Below are 26,183 nucleotides of genomic sequence, written 5' to 3'. Positions count from 1 at the left end.
AATGTAAATGTTACTATCAGTGTTAAAATGAGAACAATATTAGTGTAACAACTGAATGTAAATGTTACTATCAGTGTTAAAATGAGAACAATATTAGTGTAACAACTGAATGTAAATGTTACTGTCAGTGTTAAAATGAGAACAATATTAGTGTAACAACTGAATGTAAATGTTACTGTCAGTGTTACAATGAGAACAATATTAGTGTAACAACTGAATGTAAATGTTACTGTCTGTGTAACAATGAGATCAATATTAGTGTAACAACTGAATGTAAATGTTACAGTCAGTGTTACAATGAGATCAATGTTAGTGTAACAACTGAATGTAATGTTACTGCAACATAGATAATACAATTTGATGTAAATGTTACTGTAAAATAGACTTTAGTATGACAAATCAATGTACATGTACCGGTAAATATTAAAGGATACTATGTGAAAATTGCACTCCAAGATTCAATTGTGGCCATTGTTGGGCTAACAATAAAATGTTATGCTTTCAATGATACATGGAGCGTGAGGATAACAATTACAATATATAATAGTTACAATGCAAATGTCTCATTCATTGCAAAACCCTTCATAATGTAACAGAATGTAGTCATTCTTATTAAAGACAACAAAACCAATCTGCTAAAATATCTACATAACACTTTAATCAATAATCAGTATTTTATAATTAATGATTAAAAAAAAAAAGCAAATCCCTTGTTTTGTACACAGAATTCTATAATCCATTACTTTGTACACAGACATATATAGGCAGTTTCTGATTACAGAACCAGTTTTACTCAGATTCTAAAAAGGACAACACTTTTACATAGGGAATTTGTTTCATGATTTTTCCTTTTGTTGACAAATTTGATTTAGATCTTCATCTCATTGATCTTCATTCTGATTATGTAACTTTACAGGGAAAAGGGAAGTATTTAACTTCTGTACAAAGTTTGAATTTGTTCAATATAAATATTAAATAACAGCTTGAGTTCTTAAATTATAAACTGCATCTTTGGTTCTGATTAAGACCACCAAGTTTAAAAATTTAAAACTAGAAAAAAAATTAAAATAGTGGTTACACAGGCTATAAAGTAAACGTGCAAAAGAAACATGATGAAGGATTACAGGGTGAGGCAATGATCCACTTTGTAGATACTTAAAACACTCCACTGACCAAAACACGCCTGCACAGGTCTGGGAGAGCTGTCATTTCTGTTTTAGTAACACGTTAGCGTCTGCTTCAATTCAAAATATAAGTTACTGGCAACTTTATACAAAGGAGCAAAGCTTTGATTTCTAGGTATGCGAACAAGCTTCCAATAAATATAAAATCCTTAAAATCAATTTCTAAATGAATCATAGGAGAGACCCTATGAGTAGTATGAAATCCTTGTGTACAGGATAAAGAACAGTCACGCTGTCGAATATCACCAGGTTCTACACGAGATACGCCCTAATTAGATTGCACCAATTTGTTTATTCCTTGTAACAATAGGAAGTAGACAAGCTTCACGGCTCAGTGGTTCATGGCACATAGTACTCGTGTTAAGCCAACCATCACTTGACCGGCGGTCAGAGTTCAACACAGAGCCAGGGCCATCATTTAATACTAATGTGAAGCATGAGAGAATGAAATAGACCAACTCTTACATGATGAAAGTGTAGAAAGAAAAAAGGGGAGAATCCTACACAAAATAGGGGATCCCCCAAGCTACCTTACACAATGATGTACATGATCATCTTGTTTTCTTGTTTAAAGAAAAAACACAGGACGATGAGGAAGTAAATAGCATAACATTAACACCGCCTTAAAAACAATGAACTATAGGGCCTATAGCAGCATAACACGCATAATAGACTTAGATAAAAAGGGAAGTAACTTTATAAAAGCTAACATTTCAGTAATAACATTGAACTTTTATAATAACTTTGATAAATTGATTCCTAAATGTTTATCTGGTGCCTAGTTGACTCGGTCCACGTAGTTAGAGGGCAGCATCCCCCGTTCACCGGTTCGCTTGACCGTTCCCTCCATCCAGCCTTCATCGATTGGTTGACACTGGATGATGAGGTCATCCTCCTGGAAGGAGACTTCGTCCGCGTCGGCTGAGGTGTAGTCGTACAACGCCTTACACACCATCTATAAAACATAAACCAGAGTACACGCTCCTATACTAATAAGACCACAATCAAAAAAGAGGCATTTTTTAAACTGCTATTGGTGAAGTTAAAATTGTCTCTGCCTCCTTGAATACTGCTAGAATTTTACTTGAATACAGAATCGATTATCTATAGATCACAAACATTACATATGAAAGACCACATTATTTGACATTACCCCCTCTGAGGCAGGTTGTGGGGGCGGGGGCTGGTAACTCTGGGGGGGAGGCTGGTAACTCTGGGGCGGGGGTTGGTAGCTCTGGGGTGGAGGCTGGTAGCTCTGGGGTGGTGCCTGGTAGCCACGAGGCGGTTCAGGGTCCCCTACAAAAGAGAGTAATCAAATTATTTCTTGTTAAAAACAACACGCAACAAAACATAATCATACTGTATCTATTTTTCACAAAATATGTAAAAATGTCCATCTTTCAGAGAATGACAATTACATCTAATAATGACCATCTTTCATATAATAACATGTGATTATGTCTATCCTCAAGAAAACAGGTTGTTTTTTAATAAGTCTATCTACAAAACCAGCTTAATCATGTCTATCCTACACAATACAAATCATGTCTCAACTAAACAATACAATATGTGTCAGTAATCAAGGCAATCAAATTCTACCAAATAATAAGTGAGTATTAAATCAAGTTAAATTTTTCATGAAATATTAGAGCAAAAGCTGAAGATTGGCAGAATAGCTGGAATTTACTAACTTTACAATGGAAACCCTGTATAAAACACCTCTGAGGATAAAAATTTTAATAATAATTAATAAGTTTTACACTTTCATGTGATGTTAAAGTACACTTTATATCATTTTGACTCCTCTAGAGCTAGAGTAAGTCTAAACTGAGGTGTGGCCCAGCGGGCAATGTTGTCAGCCATAGGTTTTAGACAGGGGGTCTGTCCAAGCTAAGGACAACAAACAGGACTTATATGTCGCGACGACTCTCTTGGCGATGGGACCATTGCCCGACGCCCTACTTAACCATTACCTCCGCTGTATCTGCCAATGGATCCAAACTCATTGTTCAATGGATCATAGTCAGAAATAGAGCCGGGCTTACGAGTGGGAACCTCCTCCACTGAAAAGACCGAACAAAAAACAGGAGTCACATGCTGTGTTTAGGTCAGAGGCAATGAAGCAAAGCAAAATTCAAAAGTTATCAAGCGAAACAATGGAACTTAACATTAAATGTAGAGCTGATTAATGCAAATCAAGAAAAGTAAGCATTTCATTCATACATGTGTGATTCAGAGAATGTTCAAAAGAAAAATATCTGATGTTTTACATGTCATATAAGAAATCAACCAATGAAGTAATAAATGCTAAAAACCATGATCAGTACCGATAAATGAAAAACAAAACAGCATTGATTATGTTGAAGCAAATAATAAAACTCCTCCTCCGTGGCTGAATTAACTATCCTGAATTCTGCCTTGTATGTGTTTCTCGAGAGTTTTTATTTTTTTTGTTATCATATATTATTATTTTTATTTACTCTTTTAGTCCAAAAAGTTTCATAATATATCTCAAATTTACATCAGGTTTTTCCTATGCAAATTACATATTCTATAATCATAAGCATATTCTTTTCTATAAGACAAACCTCCATTGCATATGCATTTGATACAAATGTGGACCTAAAGGTTTCATACAATTGTGATAATACCAGTAATGAAAAATTTGACTAGTCCCATGAGACCTATCTCCACCCCCCAAAAAATGTATAGACTCCCTTCAGGCTAACTACTAAGGAAAGATCTTGGTCAACAATGCAAACTTTGCCCTCACTGAAGACATAGGTCAGTGTAACTAAGTATAGACTACAATCATTTGTCTTCACAGTAGACCATGGTAATAAAGTGTACATTATTCATTTCTGTCTATATGTTTGATATACCACTGTTGTCTTCGTATCTGTAACAAACATGATATCCATAATAAGTGTAGATTACAATACATGCTTCTGTCAAGTGTCTAAATAGAGTACATAAGTAGATAAATACAAGTGTCTATCTACAAAACAGACACTTTACCAGGGTGTTGACTACAAGCTTTTTACTATCGCACACAACCACCAAAGATCTGAAGCAAGTTAAAGATGTGACAAGAAGAAAAAGCTAAAAAAATCTTGATTATATCTGCACATGAGAAGATATCAATCCAAGATCAAGTAATATTAAATGATAAACGGTATATCACATTCCTCAGTATGTTAATGGAAATGCTTTAATTCTGATCAATGGAGATGAAGAATTAGACGGTTAGCATTAAACATGGTTATGAGCAGCCTTACCCTCCTCAAAAACATCTGGACCCTCTGAATCAAGAAAGAATGAATACATATACAGTCAAATGTATATCAGACTTGAATTGGATTATTTGGCCATTTCATTACCCTTTGGGTCTTACATTAAGCCCCCCCCCCCCCACTTGCTGCTTCCCCATTTGGTCCCTGGGATATGGTAGTTTCCTTCCTGTTTATTGAGCCCAGTACACTGGTACCTTTACAATTAGTTTATGTAATCAGGAAGAAGTTTCTTGGGAAATGGAACAAATTTGGATGACTAAGAAAGAAAATTGTAACCTTCTGTAATGTCTTCTTGTCATCTTCTATCAACACTTATCAAAATAAAAATTGAATGTTATCCTTAACTCTGATTACATGAGCCCTCCCCTTTCCATTTCCATGATTTGTCCCTAGTTCTATGGTCCAGTTGTTCTTGTCTTGAATTAATAACTACTCCCTGAAAATGCAACAACAAAGAATTTCTCCCTCAATCGCAGGATAACTTAGCACTACTGGTAACAGACAGTTAGTTGGAGGGGGGCAATCAACAAGTAAAAAGTAAGCCCTGTATCAGGCTATTTACAGGCATTCCAATCATCTGAACAACATAACATGCAGTCCGGGGACATCCAAGGAATTTCTAAATTTAGGGTTACATGCAAGATGCATTGCCACGTACATTACATTCCCATTAAAACCCACAAATCGCTCCCATCCCTTACTGCTGGGTTGATGAAGACTTTAGTATGGTCAAAGGATTAAGATTCACCTTTCGAGAACTTACCTTTTGAAGTAAAATTAAGAAATCAAACAAAGATTTCAAATTTTTTTTCATACTACATGTCATAACATAGCTTAAAAACTTTAATGGAATCTTTGACAGTTGTACAGTGTACAAGATATAGAGTTTATTATGTACACAGTATCATTATTATTTAAATAGATAAGAAAATTAAATCTAAAAGAAAAACAACCATTAATATCATGATTTAGCATTAAACAACAAAGCACATGCATCATCCATGAAGGTTTCCTGTTTATTTGAGATTCTAGAGTTTTGTTTTTAGTAAACAGCTGGTAAAGTTAAAATAAAAATGTTAATTATGAGGAAGAAAGGTAAAGAAAATTGTAAATATTTGTCTTAAATAGAGAGTAAATAGAAGGGAGTCCTATTGACTTCCACGCTGTCAGTCAAGTTAACATTGGTTACCCACGACCATGCCAGAAGCATGCACACTAAAGTCTATAGAATGCACCAAACTAATGTCCAGGAAAAAATTTAAAAAGTGTGTACCTTGTTCTAGGAAAGACAAATAAAAAACAAAAGGAAACTGAAGTCAACTTCTAGTAATTAAAAGATTTAAGTCATTTGAAAAACTGTGTCAAAGGTGCGTGTAGGTGATTATCAACAAAATTGAACAAGTTATTCTACTGCTTTATCTTGCTATTAAAAGTTCACACATTACTAGCAAAACTTGTTAAATCATTCAACATAGACTTGTTAAAGTTTCAATCATGCCTACTCCTAAGAGCTTTATCTTAATTTTTCCACACAAAAGCTTTCGAGCAGCTATAGCGGTCAGTGGACACATTGAGGGCACTCACTCACCTTTTCCGATGCTTGAGTCGTAAACAACACGGGCTTGCGAGTTTCTCATGGAGTATGGGGTGCCTCCAGTATTAGCAGGGGTGGGGTCATAATCAGTTATCCTTCCAGGCTGAGTACGACTGGGGACTTCTAAAAATGTCGGCAAGGAAAGAAAAGGCAATCATGCATAAAACAGTGAGAGAGTTAGAATCAGAGAAAATTCAGGTTACAACAGATTTGCGTGGTCAGTCTCTGAGTATTTACAATGACATACAGACAAGTAGAGTCTATAATTAATACAGATCTTTTGCTGGAAGAATGAACAAGTCTCTTGAATAGAAGTAAAACATGTAGCAGACGCAGGCATAAAATTAAAAGTTAACTTTAAAATCTTAGAGAGACATCATCTTGCTGCAGAAATTATCACTGATTAGATGAAGGAGATTCTGAGAACACACTGTACAATGTCTTGGATAGCATACTGTTATTTTACTAATACAAATTTATAATGGTATCTTATTATCGTAATTATCAGTATCTGAGAGGTTGGTTAGGGGTCACAATGTGACATGTTCTGTGTGCACACACTGTGACATCTGTGCTGTGTGCACAAACAACAGTGCTGAGGTCCCCTAGCAACTGTAGACTGTTCCCACAAACACACACACACATCTGTGCTGAGGTCCCCCTGGGACCTGTAGACTGGTTCCCTGTCCCCGTGGTACATACCTCTGGCCTCCCGGTCCGGGCGTTTCTGCTCCATCTCGCTGAGCTGGTCGCGGACTTTGTGGTACTCCACATTGCTCTGGATGGCGGTGTTCTGCTTGATCCGCATCATCTCCGGATCATCCACCACGGTCAGCTTCTTGCCCTTCATCTTCTCAAAATCTGCATGGTATTTGATCTGTTCATAGAAACGTCAGACTCACTAATCTAATCTCTCACTGTCCCACAGTTTTGATTTATTCTGTATATCAAAAGTTTTCATACTTTCACTGATTTGTCTAAATGGATATCTTAGATTTTGACCTAGCTACAAATGTGTACCCTGTATTAACAATATCAACGCAATCACACAACTCACAAAGGTATGAGGTTAACACATCAAATGCAGGCTGATGTTAGTATCCAAACATTCAACTTAATTAATGGTTTAATTTAAACTTGTAAAACCATGCAAAATGCCATGTCATGTCATCAACAATGGTATAATGGTAATATGAAGGATACTCTTCTTGATCTACCATTGTCATACGCGTATATATCAGTTTAATACATAAATCGTAAAAAGTACATCAGAATTGTTCAAATATTGAACAATACTGGTACATGTAATATGAAGGATATTATCTGATGCTACCATTGTCTTACAGTTTAATACATTAATTGTAAAAAGTACATCAGAATGGTTCAAATATCAAACAACACAGTAAGGTAATATAAACTCCACTCTATATCACTGCAGATGTTCACATGGTCATTCATGGCCCATGCTGATATACTGAGGGATGGTGGACAAAGGGATATAACTCTTATCATGTTGCATATTATTCAACAAGGGGATATACCTCTCATCACACAGGGCAATTTATTCACCCATTCAAACAAAAAAATAATAAAAAACATTTTTTTACCATATAAAAATTGAAAAAAAAATGCAAAAACCATGTCACAAACATCTGTAATGTGATCTGCTCTGACTTCTGCAAACAAACTCGAGAAAAATAAAATATCAATGAATGAAATTCTCCTCGTGACATTCCAAGCAAGGCGATTACATTACCAAGCTGATGTTTTCCATATTACGGCGGTGTGTTTTCATTTCTACAGTGTCAGGAACCTGGTAACAAATCCCTCTAGAATCCGTGAAGTCCTTTTGATACTGAATCTAAACGGCAAGGAGTTTCACATTGAAATAAACTGCACATTGAGACATCCATAACGTCTTGAGAAATGTTACGATTCAGATTCAAACATTTCTGGAACATTTCAATGAGTAAGAAGACTTTCCGTGACATTTAATTAATGTTAAATGCAATTTTTATAAAATTCTGCTGCTATGAGCTATTATCTATTTGAATTATGCCAGGCATTGGGCGAAAAGGATGTTTTGAAATTTGGATGGATATCCAAGTGCCGTGGGGTTTGCATAGCATCTCAAACAAGTCCTGGGTTTTTCTGTGACCAAAAAAAAAAGCAGGCTGAAAGATGAACTGGGGTGGGGGAAGAGAGCTTCTTTGCAATTTGTAAGACTTAAGTACAGCTGAGTTTGAACAGGAAAAAGGAATCTCGTTCACATGCCTGTACCGCTACCACACTGAGTCGTTGAAGCTCTGCAGGTTTTGAGGTGTCTAAGGAGTGGCTTCAACTATAAGAGTATATTATAGACTTGAATTGTTTAAAATTCTTGTGATACCCTTTACACCAATCAAAGCAAGAAATAACATTCCAAACAAAAGCAGTGATAGGTCAATTTCAGTGTTTTATTATGCTAACCGATTGATTAATGTTAAATAAAAAAAACATCCAAGTCATCTCCACTCGTTTAAAATTGTTAGACCACAGTGACACTCTTTGACAGTACTTATAACAATGGCTGCCCAACACACTGGTGGGGGGCGAGGCTGAACACACTGAGACTTTACCAAGCTGACGTTCTTGGTATTGGTAAGCTGTGTTTTCATGACCGGGGTATCCGTAACACAGGTGAAGCTCGATTTGGACTCCTCAAAATTTCGATGATACTCGATCTGTCATTAAAAAACAGACATCTCGAGATATTGTCTCACGAATTCATCTCATTTATCAGTGTCGCTCTCATATGTTAATTAACTGTACACAAATCAAGAAATCCTTTTCTAAGTTAAAACAGTGATGTGACATGCATGTGGCTTCATGCAGCTTTAACATCACTGTCAATATCTGGAAACTTCATGCTTTATACAGCTGTGTTAGTGGATTAGAATTCTCAGATAATGGCAGACACATGGCTGGTAGCCATCATGACATGGTAACTGGAGTGTAGTCCTAGGTAGTATGTAGGTATTCTACCCAGTGCACTAAATCTGATGGTGTACAATGTAGAAATGAGGTTCTATGGTATTGGGGAAATATTAAACATACAGTCATTCTCCAAATGCAGAAATCTGACTACTATTTAAAAGATTTTGTATCAAGTTTCTTTGAATTCATAATCATTTACTGTTTTAAACAAACCAAGTAAAACCTACTCAATGGAACAATGATCTATTTTAATCATGATTTTGTAACATTGTGATTAAGGAATTAAAATTCTGTGTCAATATGAGGATTCATAACCTTTGAAATCAGAAACTAGACTTTGAAATATGCATAATATTACAAATGTGAGTAAAGGAAGCATGGGAAGGAAATAGACGGTCTTCTGCATGGCTTCCCTGTATCTGTGTAAACTTCCTTCTGGTGTTTGCTCCCCACTTTTACTGGGATATGTAACACCCACTAACTCTGTATTTACAATACAATTATAAATCAAGTGTTCTCTAATCAGGTACTAGAGTGAGGACAGGATTAACCAGGGAATCAGAACTGGGACAAACTGTAAACAGAACTGATGCTGGGACAGGGTCTAGGTATTAATAAATTATAAAGTAAAAAGTTCCTCTGTCAATCAAGTTACACGGTCATGTTTCATACCAGCTGTAACTGTACCAAGACAGAATGATCAATACATGTAATATAAAACCAATAAAATCCTGGAAAATCTCAGAATACTGGGCAATTAATGTCATGTTCATGTGGCCTGTACATGCAATAAAATATTAGTTAATCAACAAACTTAAACTGCAAAGCAATGACTGCAATAACTCTCGGCATGATCCGTGGTTAATTCTACAACACTGACATCCAGGGGCACATAACTCCTCACATGGAGCGGGGACAAGGGAGCTAACTCTGACTACACGTGCCAAGTGATACGTATAGCAATACCAGACTGATATTCTTGGTGTTCTGTTGGTGACGTAACATATCGGGGGTGTCCGCTACTTGTGTGTACGATCCCTTCTGTCTCTCAAAGTCGCTGTGGTATTGGACCTGTGTCAGAATACCAACTATGACATTATTACAGAAACAGACAGACAAACAAACCGGTGACCAGACTTCCTTGATGTTGTCCAACTGTGTGGAGTCAATAAAGGTTAATAAAAAGAATCAGTCTGATGCGGCCTATGCCATTGGCGGTAACTTTCAGAAAAAGTTGAATGCTTATGAGCCCTGCTGTTAGCTTTGGTTGCAACCCAAACCAATCATCTTTAGTCAGGTTAAAATAATCACATGCTTCTAAAAATAATCTATGATGTACAGTTTTTCCAGAAAAAAACCTTATATTTAAAAGATAAAATAGCTAATGAACTTTCAAGTGTTACACCCCCTCCCCCTTCCCTGCTTGGTATTATTTTTAATAAAAATTAAATCTAGCATTAGCCTCAACTCAACCCTAACCTTGGATCCTAGACCTTCTAATAATCTACATTTCTTGAACTTGGTAGCAGAGGAGCTTCCCTCTGCATGGTAAATTAAACAATGTATCAGCTACTTCCTCTGAAGCAGACGTTCTGCTAGGTCATCGCTGTGTACATCACTAGCATCTCTCTGTGCTCAGGGGAAAAAATCTGTTCTACGCAGATCTTAAGGAACCTCAGGTTCTTTACTTAGTCTTGGTTATTTTGATGTTATTTTGATACATGTATTGGTCATGTGAACAAATATTTATTAATTATTTAATCATTTGTACACAATTTTTTTCTTGACAACAATGGCTGCTGCTTGGATCACTCAAACAGCATAGCGCAGCATATATCGTATAATCGTGACAATGAGCACATACAAACTGCGTTGTTTAATTATTTCTGTCCGGTTATTGCCTCTTTTTGTGCAGTGTTTACATTAGCTCACTTATCACTGGCTGAGGGGACTTTCTTCCTTGCTTTTTCTTTCTTTACTCATATACACACTTGTAGGCAGTTATGAAGAAAATATAACTACAAGTGAGGCACTTTATCCAACTCTCACATCTCATGGCAGGAAGTTATTTCTGATTTTACAGTTACAACTAAATGTCTGTAAATAGATTACTGAATGGGCAGGAATAAATTCATACAAATCAACAAATGTTTCATCTTGTAATTCAGGACATGTGACCTACACTTCAAGATTTGAATAGTTTCATTTCTTAGATTATGTAACTTAGGTAAACTTCTTATAATTTTGTCAGTTTTTTAATCCAATGCTAAATAAAGTGTGTATTATCCAAGTTTTAGTAAAAAAAAACTTATTCCTGATTTGGTAAGGTAATTTGTACAATAACAATTGTACAAACAAACAGTCTAGAACTCTCCACAAACAACAATTCTCTCTGACTCAATCTGGAATGTCTTACAGGGATTGTGTTCAAACTGCTGACATCAGTTGTGTACATCTATTTATCTTTGTCTTCAGGCAGAAATGTGATGTTTTATCTCTCTCTCTCTCTCTCTCTCTCTCTCTCTCTCTCTCTCTCTCTCTCTCTCTCTCTCTCTCTCTCTCTCTCTCTCCTGATACTCACATTGCTCTGTACTTTGGTGTTCTGTTTGATTCTCTGGTTCTCCGGTGTGTCAGCTACAGCAGTGAATGAGGTGGTGGGGTAGTGACTACAAAACAGACACAGCATCGTTAATAATGTCACAACAGACACAGCATCATCACCATCAATAATGTCACAACAAAAACAGTATCATCACCATCAATAATGTCACAACAGACACAGCATCATCAATAATGTCACGACAGACACAGTATCATCACCATCAATAATGTCACAACAAAAACAGCATCGTCAGTAATGTCACAACAGACACAGCATAAATAATGTCACAACAGACACAGCATCATCACCATCAATAATGTCACAACAGACACAGCATCATCAATAATGTCACAACAGACACAGCATCATCACCATCAATAATGTCACAACAGACACAGCATCATCAATAATGTCACGACAGACACAGTATCATCACCATCAGTAATGTCACAACAGACACGGCATCGTCAGTAATGTCACAACAGACACAGCATAAATAATGTCACAACAGACACAGCATTGTCAGTAATGTCACAACAGACACGGCATCGTCAGTAATGTCACAACAGACACAGCATCATCACCATCAATAATGTCACAACAGACACAGCATTGTCAATAACGTCACAACAGACACAGCATCGTCAGTAATGTCACAACAGACACAGCATCTCAGTAATGTCACAACAGACACAGCATCGTCAATATCACAACAGACACAGCATCAGATGCCTTGTCTGTTGTGACATTACTGACGATGCTGTGTCTGTTGCTGTGACATTACTGACACAACAGACACAGCATCATCTGCAATATCTACACAGTAGACCATTCATATTGTGTATAGTATATTTTCAATGAAAAACTTCATGTTTGAATTTGTTTATAACATCAATATTATGATGGGTTTTTTCAGTCCCCGTAAGTTTTTGATATTTTTTTAAAAGTTCATTGACAATATCATTTTTATTGTTCCGGTGATCATTTGATCTTGAATGATATGAAGACTTGTTCTGTGTATGATAAATCTGTGCCTCTCTTTGATATTGCAAGCACTTGTTACTTACACGCAAGAAATCTGTAGTATCAATCTACGACTTCATAATCTCCAATCTACGACAATAGACTTACACATTGCAGTAGGATTACTATGACAGTAGACTTACACATTGCAGTAGGGTATCTTGTTGTAGCCTTTGTAGTTTTTCATATTCAAGGTCATGTTGCAAACATCGCACTTGAAACATGCTTTGTGCCAAAACTGAAAGTAAAAAAATTATCAAAAATGAAACATACACAGCAAGAAGGTCAGATCAAGAAATATAAATGAGAAAAACAAGCATTCTTATCTTGGAGGAATGGCCATATATAATCATGCTGATTACAAGTAGATATGTACACATCTTTGTTTCATCATCCCCCTCCCCCGCATTTTTGGTTTTGTAATTTATTTCAATTTTAGTGATTCTGTAAGTCTAGAAATAGAATTGTGATTCTGAGTGTCTGTAGGATTGGGTTAACTTTGGCAGTGGTTGTAAGATTGCTACGTAGATTACTCACTGAAGAATGTCAGGAATTCTACGATTACGAGGGATTCAAAATCCCAGACAATGATTCCAGCAATTAGTAATTGACAAAAGAGATGTGGTCTTTGTCTGAGATAAGGAGACTGGCCACTAAGCTTGTAGCTGGCCTCTTGCTGATACAACACCTGATTATCTCATAAAACACTAGAGAGATGAAGTAGAGCAGGGAAAGTATGATCAGTGAATACAAACTCCCCCAAACAAATACCTCCAATATAAACACTGAGAGCCAGGGCCGGCAAATACAGACCCACAATCATACATTCATTTCAGTTATAGTTATTGTAGCTTATCATAAGCTCAGAAAATACTGATTACAATCCTCAATAATTATTGACTGGGCCCATCTCACCCTTAGATGTCAACCGCTTAAAATATAAAATATATGAATATCTGATTTTACATGATTCTTGATCACACCAAGTATATCAACTTCAGATCCCTTCATCTCTATGTGTAACAAGATCATGTATCCCCCCGCTGGCTGTCATATATATACACTCCCTAGTACCTTTACTGGTAACTCTCAACAAGTGTGGGCCTTGGTTCATTGTCTGATGAACAGTGATTGGGAAAGATAACTGGAGGAATTTCTCCCAATGCCCGTGAACCACGCTGGCAAGCTCTCCAGCTGAGGATGTTGTGATAGCACTTCCGAACTGGAATCTGTGTTTTTTATACCTCGTAATCTATATGCTGTACAGCCGCTAGATGAATACTAGTCATTCTTAAATATTACAACGGTTAACATGACTGTCTGTCAGTCTGCAATGTTTCACAAAACAACTGTACTACGCAGATTTCTTGGACAGGTTCCCCGCATAGGAGTTTGAAACTGCCAATGTGAGGGAGTAAGCATTGCCTATCATCTGCCGTCAACATTGTACCGAGCATGACTGGACATTTATTGATACTGTGACTTGATGAACATGTTTTGTGATGTGAAGGATAGGTTATACACACACAAACACTACCACCACCTGAGAATCAACACCTCAATATTACACGTGTAGTCTAAATATAATCACTAAAATATTGAAATGTTTAGAGAATACTTATGGTATTTCCCTATGATTTACGCTACACTTCACGCTTCTCCAATAAACTTAACGTAAAACTTCAGGGCACGACTGGTACATCGTGCACTCCTGACTATAATTAAAACCAAGAAGTTCATTGCAGACTGAAACATATAATGCATTCCATATTATGCATTTCAGTTTCCTGATGGGTTTTTTTGTTTTGTTTTGTGGCGGAGTTCCAAGTTTGAGTGGCAGCCTTCTGTGCAGCAGGTTTTGAGAACACCCCTGGCTGCTTTGGATACTTAGGATGTAAGATGTAACAAAGCTAAAACTATCAACACTTCCTGAGCGAAGTACCGTTTGAGATGTACAGTTCTACAATTTGCGTACTTACTTAAATCCTTCACCTAGTTTTTGTATTTGTTTCAAGCACTGTACAGAAACATGTAGAAGCCAACAACAATTGCACAGTTATACCTTTTTAAACATTTTTAATACAATTCATCTGAATATTTAAATAATACCAACTCTTTCAAAACATTTCAATACTGGTGACTATGATCTGTATTATAAGACATTTTTTAACGGGTCTTGAAATAGCCCCTGAATTAAAGCATCAACAAAATGAATCATTGCACACCATGACCATAATAGGTAAAACATGATGGCTACTCATGCATATAAATGAGGCCAACTCTTAATCAATGGCTACAATTAAATTCCACAAGATCCCAGCAGCTGATTCCATTTAACACCTGTCTCGACCTGACAGAGTCCTTTAGATCATTTACACCTGTTTAAAATACCTGTCCTCCATAATGTACTCAAAGCTTTACCAACACTTAGATTTAACTTAGCATGTGGTTACAGTACCCTTGCGCATAAGTCTTGCTGTTCACAGAATTAAGTTGAATTAAACATTGGGACTTAACCTTTCACAGAGACATAAATGCATATTATTAAAAATCAGGGCATTCAGCTCTTGTACCTGCTCTTATCTATTTAAAACTCCTAGATCTACACTCATATTTTCGTGCAGTGAGATAACAATAAAATTTGTATACTTGGCAGATAAGATAGCTGTGTAAATATGGCAGTGTTGTGTGGATTCTCTCTCCTCCATAGGGGGAGGGATAACCTGTCTTCTATTTGGAATTCTTGATTCACCATATTTATTTTTGGTTTTCCTCGCAAACATTCCAAAACAAAGGAGTTGTCAACTATCACAACAAACGTTCACATAGCTGACCCTCCAGTCATCGACTTTATCAGAAACTTGTCAACAGATGGTACAGTCCACCGAGTCCGTGCTCAGTGATGCATGACGTGACACACTTCATCAGTCAATCACCGTTTGGCTCTGCTGTAGGTCAAATGAGGGCTTATCAATATTCTGATCAGTGAGATTTTTGTTTGTAGAGCCCATGCTGACAGTTATTACTGATCAAGAAATTTATGTGTGTCACCAATTAAGGTCATGCCCATTAATTAGAAACAGGTTACACATGCTAATTACTATGGCATGTTTTACAGGTAATGGGTGTCAGAACATATGTACAATGAGTGACATGGTTGTAACTGCAGTCAATAACCAGAGTATTTGTATTGTATATTAACAGCAAATTAATGCTGAATTGAAGATCTCTATATTTGGGGAAATACTCCATAAACTTACATTGTGCAAATTTCAACAACTTCCTTCAAACCAAATATAGCAGGCACTGGGATGTATACAAAAAACATTTTCCACTTTTGTAGAAACCACATTCAACAGAAGTGTGTGCTTCTAAGTCTTGAGAAGACTTGAGGAACCAACACGAACATTAATGCATGTACTTCAAAATCTACCAACAAAGCTGATGAGAACCCCACAGAAAAGGCTCTGAATTCAAAGTCTGAAGAGGCAATCCTTTTAGCAGAATCTTTTTGTACAATGAGATGAACCGAGAATTTTGCCTTGGTTTCCCCCTTATTTTTTCAGTAGGACAATCAGAGTAAAAGAATGGCAACACATGAGTCACAGTTCTGTACCTATACATACAAGTGTAATAACAGTAGTCCTATCTAACCACATATTACAATGTAAGACGGAACAGATGATTTATCTACAATCCAGAATTTGTATGTTTTGTGTACCTCTAAAACCAATGAAGCCTATTATGTAATATGTATTTACCTCCAAAACAAAATCATCTTTTATCTAACTTTAATATATATTTGAACAAAAAAAACCTTAATTTTAATATAAATAAACATGAACATTTTTATTTCATGTAAAATATTGCAAAAATTAGTAATCTTCCTACCTAAAAATTGATTCAATTCTCTCAGTTTTGACTGAACATCAATAATAAACATTGTTCTATGATCCTGATTTTCTTGAGTGAAACTTTTCACTTTAGTTAAACAAGAATTTAGTTCATTAACATAGTTTTCACATATTTGTTCAATAGGATAAACATCATTACATCAAAACACTAGGTCCATAAGCCAAAAGTTAGAGATGTTGCAACAAGGTTTGAATATCGGTCCCGCCCATTTTTCAACAGTAGCTGTACATCTAAAGATGATAGATTCAATATCTACCTCAAATCAAATTGTATCGCTTATAAAACTATTTCCTATTACTATCTCAGTATCCGTATCGAGGGTATTTATATTGTATAATCTGAAGCAAGAGGAGGGGGCACGGATTAGCCTCCAACAGAAGCCTCCATTATTCAAATTACCGACCTTGTCCAGGCATTTCAGTTCCTCCGTGGGGTAAACTGTCTTCTCGCACTTTGCACACTTCTTGCTCATTGTGAATGTCACCACTGAAGTAATCACATAAATTAAAATCACTCAAATTGAAATCAAAACACGATACTCTAGTTTCAACTTCCAAATAGGTATGAGATACTTGAAGCCCTTTTCTAATGCGGAAGTGATGTCAGAGTCAAGATCTATGGAACGCATGTGGTGTGTATGGCCAAGAAAAAAATTGTTAAAGACACTTAATCTGTCGCTATTTTCACCAGATGTATGCGATGTTTAAAACAAAATATTTCTTTTAATTTATATTCAATACCATGTGAGTAAGTAGTATGAACTATCAAATTATTTTAAAACCGTTTGTGGGTGATCGTTTTAATAATATTTGTCGAGAATTCCCCGCTGTAGGTAATTCAAGATAGATAACTCAAGAGAAAATACCACCGTATGGATCGTCTCAAAACTCAAAAACAATTATACGTGCAATGCATCACATTAAATGTCATGCTTTTAGAATGAACATGTTATCAATTAAACGAAACAAATTAAATTAAAAAAATCTGATTGTCAACACAATGCATTAAACATGCTAAAAGATCGTGTGCCTTTTCAAGGTATAAGAACTTAAATTGTGGATATTACTTTAAAAGTTTGATAAGCCTCGAATGTTATTATGAAAAAAGGTTGTAATTTCTTTCATTGTGCTCTGTTCAAATATAAAAAGAATATTTAATACGCTCCTCATTAAAATGCATTGCTATTGGCTGAATGGCAATATATGGTGTAAACAGTTTCAATGCGTGCGTTAATATTTTTAAAGAATCTAATATAATTATCTAATTTCCTATACAGTATATAAATGAATCTCTTCGAGTATTTCAGAGTGTTTCCAATCATAATATATACACAACTAGTCTATGTGGGAGTGGTTCTGCTCAACCCGAACAGAGAGAGAGAGAGAGAGAGAGAGAGAGAGAGAGAGAGAGAGAGAGAGAGAGAGAGAGAGAGGGGGGGGGAGGGAGAGAAAGAGTTTATCCATTTCGAATAATATATAGCTCTTTCAATCAAGGAACTGAAATGGAAAACAAAAACAAAAACGATTGTATCTTTCAGAGACATAAATATCACCATGTTATTTACGTCTCTGGATCTATATACATGTACATGTATATACAGTACTGCTTAACGAAAAATATTTGTTTCCCATACATGTACAGTACAAATTAACGAATAATTAAGTTTATGTACATGTAACCTGAGAATGTATGCTGTCAGAATAGGAACTTAATTGAGCAGGACACGCTATTTCTGGATTTCTAATCATGAAATATTGTTTCCTTTTAATTGTTCAGTAAGTTCATACACTGTCACGAGTTCATTTTTACATTATATACATATTCACCCGTGCATGATAATTAGTTAATTAACTTAATTTCTCTAATCTATAATAGGAACAACGAAGCGAGATATTTGAAATATGTTGTTCTTCAAAAACAAATTAACTTTGTCGTCGGTTTTACTAGGAAAATGTTTATCGAGCAATAATAAGTGAATGTAGACAGTACGAAAGTTGATATCGAATTCTTATTCTTTTAGAATTTAAAGTGCGTGGATTTTTAAATTTGACTACAATTGCAACAACGTTCCGAATTGTCAATGGTTTCAAAGGGTAATTGATTAATATTTCACGCAGTTGTAACCGGTAATATTATTGTTTGTCTCATCGTACCGCAAGACGATGGTCTTTAAATAACAGTCTGAACAGGAATAATCCACGAAACTTAATTTCAATTATTATCAACGGTTGTACAAAGAATTAGTTTATATAGAATTAACAATTTTATTATGTAAGTGATCTAAAATTGAATATAGACTGATCTTACAGCTTTTAAAAAACAAAGAAAAGTTAAAAATCCACGTGCATGTGCATCCACGTGAATGTCGAGCCTCTCATATATTACATGATGAAGATTTTGAAAACTGCAACTCAATGTTATGTGGTGTTTCACACCGCACATATATAGATATATGGTTGCGGAAGGAGAAGGCTCAAGCATATATAATCGTATACTCAGGTTCTTTTAATTTAACTTCGGAAATCGTTAAATTCAGCAATAAAAGAGAAGATATCAAAATTAGTGCCAAAAACAATCACACTAATGACATCTGTAATTATTTTACTGACATTCCTCATTGGGGTTAAGCAATATTGCATTATTGCATATTTATATTTATTAACAATGTAAGGGTTAAGAACATTTGTTTCTAAACGTATGTAAATATCAATATTTATTTCTTTTCAGAGAGAGAGAGAGAGAGAGAGAGAGAGAGAGAGAGAATTTACATCGGGCTCGGGGTGTTCACAACGCATGTTCATGCGCAACTTCCTTTTACAAATACAATATGTCTAAGAGAGGTACGGGGATCCTATACTTATAGATTTTATCCAATGACATCGACAAATCTAAAGCTCAGATAACAGCAATAAGCTTTTATATGTTAGACGAAAAGCTTAACTTTCACTCTATAGACGTTGATACCGGAATTTAAAACTAATTAAATAGAATATAACAATCTTTACCCAGTAGCAGTATGTAAACACTAGTTTATAAACCGTCTTGTACAGTTCTACACCTAACTAGATTTACTAGATACACAGTAGAGCTATGAATTCATCAAATAATTACAACCTTAAGTGCATGAGGCTTAATAAATGTATTGCCATATTGGTTTCAAACGAAATAGTTTCTTCTTTTTCATGATGTGAAGAGTTACTATACCCAGTAATTAAAAGAAATAAAGGACAATTCCATTTTGGTGCCCTTGATTTAGATTTCTACAGCGTTTATGTTTCTTAACTCTTGCATATTGAAAAATTGTCGTAGGACAAGAGTTGTGATTGACCAGGGATGTATATGTCCCTGGATTGATTCACAGTTAAATTTTAAGATATAAACACACACAATCAAGTAAAGCAAAGCAGTATCTGACAATGAAACAGTGAATTGTGGATGTAGTTTATGTACTGTTCATGATTTGATGCCTTTTCCCTGACTTTCAGGTCGTGGTGGTTCGGCCGGAGGGAAGTTCCGTATCTCCCTCGCGTTGCCTGTGGGTGCAGTCATTAACTGTGCCGACAATACAGGTGTGTACAGCAGAAAGTTGTAATTACAGCGTACAAATAAAGAAATATTTGTTTATTGCAGAATATATATTTTATGTCAAAATTTGGTCTGATTCAGTAGGACATGTGAAAGCATTTTGATAAAGCTCTCGATCACTTCAAAGCACTTAACTAAGTTATATAGTCTAATGATAGTTTTGTTAAATGAATTAAATACATTTTTTTAAAAATGAAGAATGAAAAATGTTTTCAAAAGTTTGAAAAATACAGATGTTAGTATGCAGATACAAATGTTAATATGCAGATATAGTTTTGTTTAGTTTAACATTTTTGAGTAAAATCTTTCAAATGCATTTGTAGGTGCCAAGAATCTGTTTGTGATCGCTGTCAGCGGTATCAAGGGTCGCCTCAACAGAATGCCAGCTGCTGGAGCTGGAGACATGTTTGTTGCCACAGTCAAGAAAGGAAAGCCAGAACTTAGAAAAAAGGGTGGGTGAACTGCTCAAACTGGGGGCCAGTAAGATACTGGATATTGTAACAGAGTTATATGTAGATCTAAATAACTGTTGACACACATTAGAGCTGTTGTTCTTGAAAAACAGAAAAATAAACAAACTTCAATTTATTTCACACAAAAACATGTGATAATTTTGGACCACAAGCATGTCAGTGTGCAATAAATTGCGCATTGTTTATCTTTTAGTTACACAGAACTGTAGGTGTACAGTCTGTCCAACTTTCCTTACCTGTTTGTGTAAATGTTCTGCGGATTTAATATAGTTTGCTAGATCGATACAATTACTGTTGTTATAACGTTACCTGTTCAAACTTTTTTTTTTTCATTTTCCAAAAATGTTTGAGCTTCATCTATTGTATATTGTTAGTCCACACGCCTAATATAAAAATACAAAGATGGCAGATGACAATGTAAATTGTCAAAACTGTAATGAAGCTTAATCTGGAGTGTGAAAAACTTTTGGAACTACCTGTTTATGACAAAAATACTGTACAGAACACAGATAAGACTGAAGTAATTTGTAAATTGTGCAATGCTCATTTGAAATATAATGAAATCACTTTGGACATACAGTAACACATCAACAATTTAAATGAATTTAGAACTCTTTTTCATGTTTTCATTGAGTTGCAGTGTATCATGATTTGTATCGTATCGTGATATGTACCAAATCGGCCAAGTACAGTATCGTCCCAACCCTAGTTTGTGCATTGTACAAGTTTCTTCTAACACTTGGTCATAGCTCCTAAAGCTTGTAATTGATGATGCATTTATTGGGTTGCATTATAATTTTGATCTATAATTGTTATTTATATGAATACAAATGTTTAAGTAACATCACAAAGAGAAAAACAACTCTTTATCTTTTGTGTTAGATGATATCAATTGTCTTTTGTAGTTATGCCTGCTGTGGTGATACGACAAAGGAAACCTGTTCGGAGGAAGAATGGGGTGTTCATATACTTCGAAGATAATGCGGGGGTCATAGTCAACAATAAGGGAGAAATGAAAGGTCAGTGGTTTTACATCAGGAATGGTCAGTGGTTTTACATCAGGAATGGCAGACACAAGGGATGATCACCGCAGACCTCATACTGATCTCATGTGTCTGTCTTACAGACCTAACCTGGCACCTGATTGGGCATAAATGTTTCCACTTAGATTTAGCTTCCCTAAAAACAATATGCTAAGTAGGCTTTCAGGCTTTGACAAATGAATCAAAAATTGATAATGCCACTGCATTGGGATTTGTGGAAGATACACGTGTTAGAATACAGAATTCTCCATCATAAAAAAACTTTATTACTAATCAAAGGGATTTTGTTGTTTTTTTTAAAAAATTAAGTATTTGCGTCTATTTTGAACTGCCTGTCAGTAGACTGAAATTTATTAGGCTGCCGGTCAATAGACTTCGATTTATTGGACCGGCAAAGTATTTCAGAACGCGGGTATGTTAAAGCTTTCCGATTATTTCACAGCAATGTGTAGTAAGTAATTTTTCTGTACGTCATACGATATGATGTCATAACTGGTTGACGCATGTAAAAGATGAAAAAAATCTTAGTATATTGCATAATGGCACGAAAACCATCTGTAATATGCAAATTGAAAACGCTGAAAACTAACTAGAAAAAGGAATTGGGTACCGTAACGAAACAATTTTTCTATGCCTGAACAGTCAATAGACCAGAATTTGTTCCCATGGAACAGCTCAATATGATCTTTTGCCCTCAGCCGTTGGCCTCAGGCAATAGATCATACTGAGCTGTTCCCTGCACCTAGGGAAAAATATTCTGGCCTATTGAGTTTACATGGTATTATTAGAAGAATATTCAAGCTAAAAAGGACATACTGATTTCAGCAGTGACAAGCAATGGAAATTAGAGCTGAATTTCATGAAAAGAATTTTGAGATACGGTCCAATCAGAGGTGTACTTCTTGTCACCCTCATGATAGAGCTAAATTTCCCATATACTTTTCACCTGTTGTAAATAGCATGTGTCATTTAACATTAAATTTCAATTACTTCAATGGAATGTAGAACATTATATAAATAGTGCCTGTTTGGGAGGGTAACAGTTGAAATTGACACCCCAAGGAAACCATTGTCGACCGACGCGAAGCGGAGGTTGACAATGGTTTTCGAGGGGTGTCAATTTCAACTGTTATCCTCCCAAACAGGCACTATTTATTTTATTATACTGAATGTCTTAATATTAGAGTGTTTTTTACTGCTTTTATATAGAAAAGACGTGAATTCTACGCCGAACCGTATGCGCATAATATACGCGCATGTAACAATTCGTTGTGTTACCAGTTGCTTAGTGTGTTGCTAAGGCTGAGGGTAATAGAACGGATTGTCAACTGTGTCTTAACCAATCAGATTTCAGTATTTAACATGAAAATATAATAATAATAAATAGTGCCTGTTTGGAAGGTTAACAGTTGAAATCGACAACACCCTGAGAAAACCATTGTCAACCCATGTGAAGCAGAGGTTGACAGTGGATTTTGAGGGGTGTCGATTTCAACTGTTATCCTCCCAAACAGGCACTATTTATTTTATTATACTGAATGTCATAAACTTAACTGCTTTTCTGTAGGAATGACTTGAATTCTAAGGCAAACTGAACGTGCATCATTTACACGCATGTAACAATTCAATGTGTTTCCTGTTGCCAAGTCTGTTGCTAACGCTGAGGGTAATAGAACAGATTATCAACTGTGTCTAAACCATCAGATTTCAGTATTCAACATGAAAGTATAATAATTAGTGATTGTTCTACATTCTGTTGTGATTATTACATCCATAATACAGTCCTGTGACATCTTGATTCTGTGTTATTATGTACTAAATGCAAGTAAATGTACTTGTTCTTTTACAGTACAATGACTTGCCTCTTCCAGAGCATTTGTTTTACGTGTGATTTTCTTTATCTATTCCAGGATCAGCTATCACTGGACCTGTAGCTAAAGAATGTGCAGACTTATGGCCCCGTATTGCATCAAACGCCAGCTCCATTGCATAAATGTACAAAATAAAGGAAAAAAAACCACGGTATAGAGTTGCTTGTTAGTTGGTGAAGAATTCTCATCAAGGCAGCGAATAAAATAAATGTCCACAGAGTAGTTGCTACATCTATTGTAGTCTGTGTACATTGCTGAAAAACTACATAAAAAACAAATGGAATACTGTATTACATATCAAGTGTAATAATTTAAGGAAGAAGGAATCATTCTTTGAGTATTATGAGGTGATAATTTTGGTAGGGGCATGATCCATAATTACAAATTCAATAAAGCCCTTCAGGCTTTATGATAGATTTGATCACGCCTCGACCAAAATTATCACCTCATAATCAGGGATGGGGTCAATTACAATGGAAAGTAATTAATTAAATTACAATTACTTGCTTAAATTCTTCAATTAAATTACCATTACAAGAGTTTTCAAATGTAATTAATTAAATTACAATTACTTTGCAGATGTAATTAATTAAATTACAAATTACATTTTCATCAAAATTTACTAAAACCATGATTTATATACAACACATAAACATTTAAGGAGGTATATCTATAAAATGAATAAAATTTCCTCATAATCAAAATAGTTCCACTGTTTGAGAATTTGCTAACTATTCTGATAATTAGTTACAATTTTTGGATAGAAAAAATATATATTTGGTTTTTATTGATTATTTTAAAACGCAGGTACTGGTAGTCACAATATGGAGGTGTCCCATACATGCACCCTGATATTCAATAAACAATAAAAAATAAAAGTCATATCCCTTAACTTCAACTAAAGTATTTCTTGCATGCAAAACTATTATATGAAAACTTTCTCCTTTGCATTTTTATACACTATTTTTTTTCTTTTGTAAATACAATGCCAAAGTACAGGTTAATCTTGGGTAGAGGGCAGACTATAATTGTTATCAAAACACAATTCACACCTGTTGTTCTCTACCTAATTATCAAAATGTTAGCAATAAGGGAACATACCCTGTGGACATGTTAGGCATCAAAAACTTAAACCCATTTGAAGCCATACATTTTAGCTCTGTGTATTTTAGGCTATCAATTACAAAGCATGACTTGATAGTTTATATAATTTCGATAACACTGATTTTGTTTGTAAATTAAACAGTGATGTTTTAAACTAACTCAATGATAATTGACACACTAATTATTCTAATAGGAAGGGAAATCAGTATTTGTAAGAAAAAAGAGATCAAACAAATCATCAAATACATTTGGGAAACTTATCATTAAATATTAAATCATTGAAAAAATCCATTTTGAAAAATATTTAGTATGATATATATAATAATAGTTCAATGCTTTTTAACTACTCTTCGAACTTGACCTAATGTACCATTGTGTGGGTGGGGGTAGTGGACAGCTTAATGTTTATATGTCCATCAGTGTGTAATTGAAAGTAATTGAAAAGTAATTGGAATTACATACCTTTTTTTAAAGTAATTAATTAAATTACCATTACATGTAATTGAAAATGTGGCCAATTACACATTACTTCCAATTACATCAAAATTTGAAATTAATTACACTCAATTACCATTACAAATTACCATTACCCCATCCCTGCTCATAATATTCAAAGAATAATTCCTTATAACTTATATAATTTTAAGCCATCGTACAATTAAATATTTAAACAGAATAAGCAAACCCCACTGGCGCCCCAAATATACGTCATTTGAAGTTGTGGGTTTGTACAAAATTGATGCGTAGTGTTATCGTAGACAGACACTGGAAAAGTGTAAATATTTTCGGTGTAAAACAGCTTCCTGTAAATTAAGTACATCACTAAATGGCATATCTAGATATAGTTAGATGCATCTAGAAATGGACTGAATTCAAATCTATGCTACCTGACGAAATATTAATATCTTCTTCGTTGTATTATTAAGTTCACAGAGCAGGCACGTAGGGATCTGTTTTATATAAAAGATGTGGCCTGATCATCTTGCTTAAAAAATATCATAAACCAGTAAGTTTAAAGTGAATAAGGTTCTTATGGTAATGAATTATAAAACTATAAAACATTTGAGAATTTATTTCACAACATAATTCACACAATTTTAACATGCATACATGTAAGAACAAATCGAAAACAACGTATGTACTATTGCACTGGCGTCGGAAGCAAATTGAAAGTGGGGGGGCTAGACTAATCCTCTGAAATATTGAGAAAAAAGTAATTCCCAAAATCATGGAAATCCTAATCCGTGGGGGGGGGGGGGGGGGGGGAGTATACCTATAATTCCGTAAAAAAAAAATTACTTACCCAAAATTTTTTTTCCCCAAAAATCATGAAATTCCTAATCCGTGGGGGGGGGGGGGGGGGGAGTAGTATGCTTGTGAATCCAACTTTTCAATCCTTCAAGGTAAATTTAGAAACAATAATCTTTCCTGCCTGAAAAAGTGGGGGGGCTGAACCCTCTATTATGCTATGTTTCTAATGGTAAGGTATAAATTTGCAAAAAAAGTGGGGGGGCTAAGCC

The 26,183-nt window shown here is 35.2% G+C and overlaps 2 protein-coding genes across 16 annotated transcripts; one reads left to right on the top strand and one right to left on the bottom strand.

The window, feature by feature from the left end:
• Positions 1-636: 636 nt before the first annotated feature.
• On the bottom strand, positions 637-17,204 carry LOC105326419 (LIM zinc-binding domain-containing Nebulette). 15 transcript variants are annotated; one of them, XM_034451280.2, is made up of 12 exons: positions 16,991-17,203; positions 12,816-12,910; positions 11,629-11,713; positions 10,014-10,118; positions 8,690-8,794; positions 7,828-7,932; positions 6,774-6,948; positions 6,066-6,194; positions 4,463-4,486; positions 3,158-3,247; positions 2,338-2,480; positions 637-2,139 (listed from the first exon to the last, which is right to left on the bottom strand). In XM_034451280.2, the coding sequence occupies exons 1-12, from the start codon at positions 17,057-17,059 to the stop codon at positions 1,963-1,965; spliced, it is 1,302 nt and encodes a 433-aa protein (XP_034307171.1). In that variant the 5' UTR covers positions 17,060-17,203; the 3' UTR covers positions 637-1,962. The 15 variants fall into 15 exon arrangements, with proteins under 15 accessions (XP_034307171.1, XP_034307195.1, XP_034307217.1 ...); XM_034451304.2 differs by lacking the exon at positions 3,158-3,247 and having other exon boundaries at positions 16,991-17,204; XM_034451326.2 differs by lacking the exon at positions 6,066-6,194.
• Positions 17,205-19,357: 2,153 nt separating this feature from the next.
• On the top strand, positions 19,358-23,709 carry LOC105326418 (large ribosomal subunit protein uL14). The gene is made up of 5 exons (XM_011426438.4): positions 19,358-19,427; positions 20,073-20,156; positions 20,496-20,624; positions 21,551-21,664; positions 23,599-23,709. The coding sequence occupies exons 1-5, from the start codon at positions 19,415-19,417 to the stop codon at positions 23,679-23,681; spliced, it is 423 nt and encodes a 140-aa protein (XP_011424740.1). The 5' UTR covers positions 19,358-19,414; the 3' UTR covers positions 23,682-23,709.
• Positions 23,710-26,183: the final 2,474 nt, after the last annotated feature.

This window comes from Magallana gigas, chromosome 5, assembly GCF_963853765.1.
Source record: "Magallana gigas chromosome 5, xbMagGiga1.1, whole genome shotgun sequence".
Classification (NCBI taxonomy): domain Eukaryota; kingdom Metazoa; phylum Mollusca; class Bivalvia; order Ostreida; family Ostreidae; genus Magallana; species Magallana gigas.
The sequence above is the reverse complement of the archived record's forward strand: the minus strand, read 5'-3'. Positions and strand labels throughout refer to the sequence as shown.